We start from the raw sequence: 8032 nt of genomic DNA, 5'->3' as shown, positions 1-8032 counted from the left end.
ATGCTCAATAGAATAGAAGTTGAAAGACAAGAGCCCTGAGTGTGCTTAGATTAACCTATAGGGGGCAACATAGACCACAACATGTTTCCAAATTCAACACCAAGTTGTATTTACCAGCATAAATATGAGATTTGTATACCATTAATTAAGTAAATATAAGAGGCATGCTTTTAATTTTTTTACTGTGTATTAAGTAATTGTTGCAACATATAAACTAATGAACTTGAACTTTCATAGTTCATATTAATAACAGTATTCATTTGTAAATCATGTGCTCACTGCCTCAGATCAATTTAAACTACAAACATGACCTCTAACTTTTAAAACAGGTTTACAATATTTACTGTAAAGAATTTTGCGAGTAAAAAAAAACAATTCTTTTAACACCAATATTAATCGTATTTAGGGTTGTTTTCAGTGTTTTATAAATCACGTAATCGCGTATGGCAGAAATATTGTGTGTAATTTTAGTTTTATACTGTTGCTGTCACATCACACAGATAAGATTTGTGTTTTTAAAATACATATATACCTCGAAACATTACATACATAAACCACATAGAATTATCGCAGAAACACATCAAGACACTATCTCACTGTAGCATCTTTATGCGTTTTATTCATATTGTGCACCTGAGAGTTTCAGATTTGGTGTCACCCTTGAATGTCAGCCAGTAACTCGGTTGTCCTCCCCATTCTTCCCACTGACAAGTGGAAAGAGAACTCCATAGAAACAGGACATTGTAGGAGTGTATTTTTTTGGAGAATCTTTTTAACTGCGACATTGTGTTAGCTTGCCTGCGGCAATCTCACTATTATCTGGGGGGATATTGTGTGTGAGCTGACTGTGAGCTATTGCTGCCATTTAAATGTGCTTCTCCATTACACTATCAGGGTAATCTACAATTACTGTAACTGCTGATGTTCAAGGAAACGCTTCTCAACATGCAATTTTTTTTATGCAACTACTGATGTTTACTTTATGGTGTCAACATGTTTTCTTGATTTCTTTCAGTGAGATAATGATAATAATGAAGGTAAGGGTATGCGAGTATAAAGGTCATTATGGTTTTCTTATTTCAAATACATTTTATTTTATTATACTGTAAAATACAAAACAATAACAAAACATTTTTATTCACAAATGTACAAAATTTCAGATTATATTACATATTTTGGCTATAAACAAAAAATCTTTGTTCAGAGTTCACTCATTCAATACAAAAATATGAATGTCTCATATAAATTATTGCACTTTGCAGCTGCAGTGCATCGAAGATTGCCATCACCACTTATAAGTGTTCACCTGATTTAAGTCCAATTGTGGAAGAGAGGTTTCACACAAACAAACCAAATGGCACTTTTCCATAGTTTTCACCCTTTTGTATGTTTCCCTTAATCTTTGGTACCTTTTCTTAAAAATAATAAAAAAATAAAAATAAAAAAAAAACCTTCTTCAAAGTCACTGAGCACCATTCTGTATAAATTAACATTGTACCTGAATTTAATGGCATTGCAGGTGAAATGTGTATATAAATATAAATGTATTTATTAATACAGTATTTTGAACAGTGTGTAGTTGTTAACAGAGCCTATATTGGCATGTTGCTGGTAGAAATCCTCTGGAGATGTTTGTCTGTTGCTCCTGGTTTCCCTGACAGAAATACATTTCCAGTTAAAAGCTGTTGGCACCTGGTCCTCCAAGTTTTGTCGGTTAAATAAGACAAATTCCAGTTTGGTCCCTTTCATAAAAGTTTACAACCCTGACTGAGAGGTCTTGTCAAGTCACCTGCACAATGTGCGAAGACGGGATCGGCCTCGAGAGATATTCTAGGCTCTTGAGGGAGTAATGCTCTTTTTTTGCCATGAACACCACAGCTTGTCTTGTTGCTTGACAACGGCCTGAAGGCAAATTATGGTTTTAAAGAAAGTTTGTTCAGGGTTCCGCTAACATCTTTTGTCTGGAGCCTTCATTCCATCGCCTTAAGTCTCATAAGTGTCTCTTCATATGGAGAGCAAGGTGGTCTGACCTCGAGAAGGCCCGGTCACATTTCTGACACTGAAATGGCCGGTGCCCTGTGTGTTTCCTGTAGTGGCGTGTGAGCTCGTCCGAACGTGCAAACTTCCAACCGCAGCCCTCCCAGTCACAGTGGTAAGGCTTCTCCCCTTTGATGGAAACACAATACACACACATGGAGCAGTTAGTGACGGCCCGGAGGTTAAACTGTCCCAACCTTTCCCACCTTGAGGAGAAAAGAGGTCCGTCCTGTCCTGCAGCTAGTGTATAAAGGCCAAGCTAATCAGCCTGAGGTTTGTATTTGAGCAGGGATCAGTATCAACCTGTTTCACCACACCTGCCAGACAACTCCTCTACCCCCACCCCCCACACATCTAACCCCCATTCATGACTCAATAATTCAGTGTTTGCACCTAATGTGCAACAGACGTTTAGGATAGTAATTTGCTCTGAACAATGAAAACAGCATGACAGAACTGTGTTAAACAGTGTTTAATAGCTGGCAAAAATATGCTTCCTGCTACCTGCAGGTGACGTTTAATTTCAACCAGATAGAAATAGCACAAAAAACAATAGCTAACCAAAACACTGAAAAGACCATCTCACATACAGTTACATACCTGTGTGTGTGCGGTGATGTGCTTTGAGGTGGGAGCTTTTTGTATAAGTTTTCCCACAGCCAACATAGTCACACGTGTGTGTAGCAACTCTCTTTCTCGGCCAGGAGCGCCGACCACGTTTAGGCTTTGGTTCTTCAGGCAAGCAGTCCCCACTGGAGATCATGAGGGGCTCTGCGGGGGTCAAAAGATCTTGATCATTATCATGTTTGCAGAGAAAATATTCAATGTATAAATGTTTCAGATATAACACGGAGTAATAAGGTCACAGGTTCTCATATTTGACTTGATTATATTGTATTTTGGAGCTCAACTAAAGAGTGCACAATCAATTCCGACATATATGTTGATGTACAGTAGCAGCTGCAGAATGTCCATAATCATTCAGAAGTATGATTTTCTCTGTCATGAACTTTAAGATGCAATAGAAAATATCAGTTTCCTTTTTAAAAAACTTTTTAAAAAAAGCCAAATTCTCAAAGAACCTCAAAGTACTGTAACATAAAAAGTTAACACAAAGGGGCACAGCGATGAACACCGAACGCTCATCCTATGAAAACAACAAAATAACTATATTTTGTTAAACATCTGGCAATGTCTTATATCTATTTTGGCTGGTTAAAGAACTTTATGAGGTTTGTCCAAGGCCATGGGATGTAGGTTTCAATCCCTTTGAACAACTGGTTTTGGGGGTATAATTAAAGCCCTTAACGTTGTATAAGATGTATTTAAATAGACTCTGTATTTCTGTTGTCTAATCTACTCTGTGTTAGTCTTTTTTGCATGTATGTACTTGTTCCCTATGACTAACAGACAAAATGTTAAATCCACACTTAAGCTACAGCATTCAGTAGCCATAACGGTGAGAAAAAGACATGTGCTCTAACCTTGGTACTGCATGGACGATGGCTGAGGGTAGGAGGAGTAGCCCTGCGGGGAGGTATGGTGGTATCCCTGGGGAGGTAGAGTGATCTGAGAGTGGGGATGCCCCAGGACCTGGTGCTCCCGGCTCAGAGGATGGTCAGGGGAGAGGGAGGAGGACGACGATAACCTGCCGCCTGTCATGGGCCTCCCTCCGCCAGGAAAGCCGTGTAGGTCTAAGTGGCCGGGACGCTGTTGCTGGCTCCCTCGGCCCTGGGAGTTCACCCCAGTCAGGTGTAGGTCGATGGGCTGCGAGATAGTGCAGTTACTGGGGTTCTCCTGCTTTATCCTGTGGCATGTAAAGGAAGGTGAGGCACGTGAAGGAGTAGGGTCTGACGCTGCGTTCACGCAGGCCTTGCTTACGGTCACGCCTTGGCTGTATTCTCCCATGTCCATTGTTGTCTTGACCACGAACTTGCCGTGGAGGCTGGTGGGGTGGAGGTACGCCGGGTCCAACTCGGGTCTCATGAGCTCCGCCACAAAGCCTCCAGAGGGTGAGACGTCACTGATATCTGGGATGGTATAGAGCAGCTCGCTGGCAGTGCCCTGAGGGGAGGGGAGAGGGTAAGATGAGGAGAAAGAGCCAGGGGAAGGAGACAGGGCCTGGGCAGAGCTGCATGCCATGGCCTCCTCCTGCTGTTGTTGCTGTTGCTGTTGCTGCTGCTGTTGCTGCTGCTGCAGAATGGAGTTAGACAGAATGAAGTCGTAGTCCAAGTCCAGATCTGGCTCCGTGTGTTTTTTGGACATGCTGGGGCTTGTTGTGCTGGTGGCAGTGGGATGGTCTGGGTCAGAACAGCTGCTTCCGGTTGGCACACTGGGTCTCTTAAGAAGGGACAACTCCTCCTTCCATCTCTAGAGGAAAGTTACAGTGGCATTAATGACTGTACTCACAGAAGCTGCTTGTTTGTGTCATGTTACTGTTTATGAGATACAAACAGCAGACAAGAAAATCACACTTGAGTTTGTCCTACTTAGAAATTAGTGCTCGCTTTGAATAGATAAGGACATCAAATACGAGTCTGTGCTTCATGGAGAAAAGAACCTGGATCTGTGATGGAAAGTAATCATTATGACAGCTCAGCTGTAGAGCTAAGTCTGGCGTAGCAAGTGTCCTTGGCACAGAGCACCTCCTAGAATACAGATTATTCTTATTCACCCAGAAATTGCACTGGGAAGCACTAGTGGTGGCATAGTGAGTAACACTTGATCATATGATCAGGCCATCAAACATTGATTCTTGCAATCAATTTGCAGCCTGATTAATGACCCCTTCTAGATAACTATTAGAATAATCATAATTTAGCACCAGGATGTTTTCTGCATGTATCCCATGTAAGCTTTCGCTGCCTCCATGCTCGCTGGAAACCCTACACAGGAGTAGCCTATGTAAACTGGTACACGCCCCAGAAGAGCGTGGTGTCAAGCCCTGACTGTGCCCATAATAACACATTGGAAAACAACTGTAAATAAACTGCATGGGCTACATTATTCCCCCCCCCTTCACAGATTCGTTGATGCCCGTTGCTATTTGGCTTGCGCATGCAATAAGAAGTGACCACAGGCTACTCACTGAATTGGCACTTCCTATGGATTTACTCTTGACAGTGGGGCCGCTGGCAAACGTGGATATGGATGGCAGAAGCGTTCCACCTAAAGCCATCTCGACGTCATTTGGAGGCTGCCTGAAATTAAAAGAGACAATATCGTAAAAATCCTCGTGGAGGGATCCTGGGTGAAGAGCGAGACTCTCACATAGTCCACAAGTAATGCGCATCAGTCAAAATGTTGTTATGAGAAGTTTTGGTCTGAAGGTCCACACCTCATCAGTGAGAATCGGTGTAGGACGTCCTTGCGGCTGTTCTTCGGTGGGACTGAGCTGGGTTTTTGGTTTGGTATCCCCGGGTTTGAAAGTTTCTGCTCCGCGTCGCGCGTTATACTGTATTCCAGTACATGCTGCCCGCTGATGGGCGCGCCGGGTGGAAGCAGCCAGACAGACTGATTCTTTAACGCTTTTTTCTTTTTTTCCTTTTTTTTCCTTTTTTTTTAAAGACAGAGAGGCGACATACGGGGGGAATCCCTCGCGCCTGTTGCCATGCAGCAGACCGGCAGGCTGAACTGAGAAAACCGCGTGAGAGAGGTATCCTTAAATCACTGGAGCCGAGCTGGACACGCCTTCATTCGTTGCCCCGCAACAGCAAGCGAGGAAAAACACGTGGGGGAGGGAGGAGGAGGAGGAGGAGGAGGAGGAGGCTGGGGCGAGCGGGGAAGAGAGAGAGAGAGAGAGAGAGAGAGAGAGAGAGAGAGAGAGAGAGTGAGAGAGAGAGGTTTGTTTGTATTCATAGCAACGGTACCTCCTTACTGCTGTTGTACCTGTGAAATGTGGGTGAAGAAGCGCATGATAATGAGAATAATAATGTCTCTGGTTGGGTCACCTGCGGGCAATGGGCATCACCTTTATGGCCTTCATTAGCTAGTCAAAAAACTAGAAAGATAAACGCACACTGAGGGGCTACAGGTTAGGTGGGTGGGTGAACCTGTACTTTATTACATTTATTAAATAATAACACTTTGTTATTAATCCGGGGCAGGTTATTCGAGCCTTATAATGCTGATTGACTGAATCTGAATCCACAGATCAAGCATAACCAATTTTCTTTCCAAGACTGTTCTTTTTTCACCTTTACATGGACATGTTTAAAAATAACAGTATCCACATATTTACATTTCATTTTCATATCATTGTTAGTCGGAGCTGCAGGTTGCCTACCTCTTGATCTGGCATTTACGAAAGTAGCCTATAGGTGAATTTGTTGGCAAGTGATAATAGATAGGTCTACTAATGATTAAACCAGTCATAGGAATTATAGTTAATTATACTTGCAATTATGTATTGTGGGTAAGACTGCAACAGAAGCCAACTCCCGTACATCACATGCATGCACTTACAAAGCAACATTTAAGTTTTTTTCTTTTTTTGTTATTACATTTTTAAAACAATATCATAAGAATATTATTTTTACTTTTACAGTTAGCTTTATGCTTAATTAAGCAAGTAACACAAGCCTATATTTCTAAATTATACATGTATACAGACATAATGTAGGCCTAAATGCACATATGTTGTACATAGTAAACCTCAATTATGCATAGCCAAATTCTTTACACAAATGTCAGACTGATGTGATTTAAAGGAACATACAAATAGGCCTAATCTGAATAAAAGTCCATACCCAAGGCTTCTGTGCACCTACTTTTTTGTTTACACCAATTTTATAGCAAGTAGCCCTAATCCTGTTAAACAGTATGTTTTAGCTGCCCTTGCTAATCACACTCTCTCCCACTATCAAACAGTAAATCCCCATGAAAAAGGCTTAATTTACCACTTCAGTGTATGGGAAAACAACTTACCTTTCCTGGGAACTTCAAAATGCTGAGAACTGTTCGATGTTGAGTTTGAATTGGGTTCAGGCACTGTTTGCTCAGAGCTAGCAAGCTAACACAAACCTCTCTGTCCAACATAATTAGACACATTTACTCAAGAGTTCAGTGCAAGAGCAAACAAACGCTTGCTGCTGATCCTGCTGCATCAGGATCTTGTCCGTTAGGCATGTCAAACAAACATGCCGTCACTTAAACAGGACACATTTGCTGTCATTGTATTGTGTCTTCATTCAAAGTTTTGGATTGCATGAATGCACGTTTCTCTGGTTGGCAAACAAGAATTGGTGGGAAAACTATAGACTACAATGGCATGGGAACTTTGTAATGGATGTGTATCCTGTTGGGCAACCCATGATGCACTGTTTGATTTAATTAACAGTGAGACACTTAATCTAATGTGTATCCAAATGGTAATATTTGTGTTGTCTTCAACTTACTTTTCCAATTGCGTGGTGAGAAGAAATGGCTTTATACCCACAATGTTTGCATATATCTCTTGTTCTTGAAGACCTGTTTCCTACAGCACAATGAAAGCTGTGTCATTATAGCCAATTCTTTATGGTGGGAGATAATAGTTTTGAAAATGATCCTGAAAACAAAGGCTTGACTTTGACAACTGAGGTGCTTTGCGTCGCAATAATGACAGAGGAGGAATAGAGAAAACAGATAAAGGGAGAGAAGATGACACCAGTGTTTGCTATTCCCGACACAATGAAGTCATGGTGATTTCGAAACTCACACCAAACCCTTGTATGGAATATGTTGATGCAACACTTACAGTATTAACTGAAAGTAGTGAGAGTATTAAAGTGCAAACTGAACTACCCTGTGATTCATTGTCGGCATTGTATCACTCCAGATTTTGACATTATGTTTAAGGTATTGGTGACGTAATTCAAAGAATCCATGAATCGGATGTGGACATATTGAGGTAATGTTATTGTAACAACAAGGACAATTGTTGGGCATTAACTTGATACTTCAGAGGTGTCACATTTTCCTCTCATTACTTCAGCAAGTGTCATGATAATGTTGT

The 8032-nt window shown here is 41.5% G+C and overlaps 1 protein-coding gene across 1 annotated transcript; it reads right to left on the bottom strand.

The window, feature by feature from the left end:
- Positions 1-1069: 1069 nt before the first annotated feature.
- klf4 (Kruppel-like factor 4) lies at positions 1070-5690 on the bottom strand. Its single transcript, XM_051412957.1, has 5 exons — positions 5375-5690; positions 5126-5237; positions 3522-4407; positions 2638-2808; positions 1070-2166 (listed from the first exon to the last, which is right to left on the bottom strand). Exons 1-5 carry the CDS (start codon positions 5377-5379, stop codon positions 1991-1993), a joined length of 1350 nt encoding a protein of 449 aa, XP_051268917.1. The 5' UTR covers positions 5380-5690; the 3' UTR covers positions 1070-1990.
- Between the last annotated feature and the right edge of the window lie 2342 nt (positions 5691-8032).

The sequence above is a fragment of the Dicentrarchus labrax genome, unplaced genomic scaffold (assembly GCF_905237075.1).
Source record: "Dicentrarchus labrax unplaced genomic scaffold, dlabrax2021, whole genome shotgun sequence".
NCBI lineage: Eukaryota > Metazoa > Chordata > Actinopteri > Moronidae > Dicentrarchus > Dicentrarchus labrax.
Note: the sequence above shows the minus strand (reverse complement) of the source record. Positions and strands in the feature narration are given on the sequence as shown.

Coding starts and splice junctions, on each gene's coding strand:
- klf4 (XM_051412957.1), bottom strand. Junction 2,809..3,521: donor ATCGTCCATGCAGTACCAAG/GTTAGAGCACAT, acceptor TGACCCCCGCAG/AGCCCCTCATGATCTCCAGT. Junction 2,167..2,637: donor ACATCACCGCACACACACAG/GTATGTAACTGT, acceptor TTTCCATCAAAG/GGGAGAAGCCTTACCACTGT.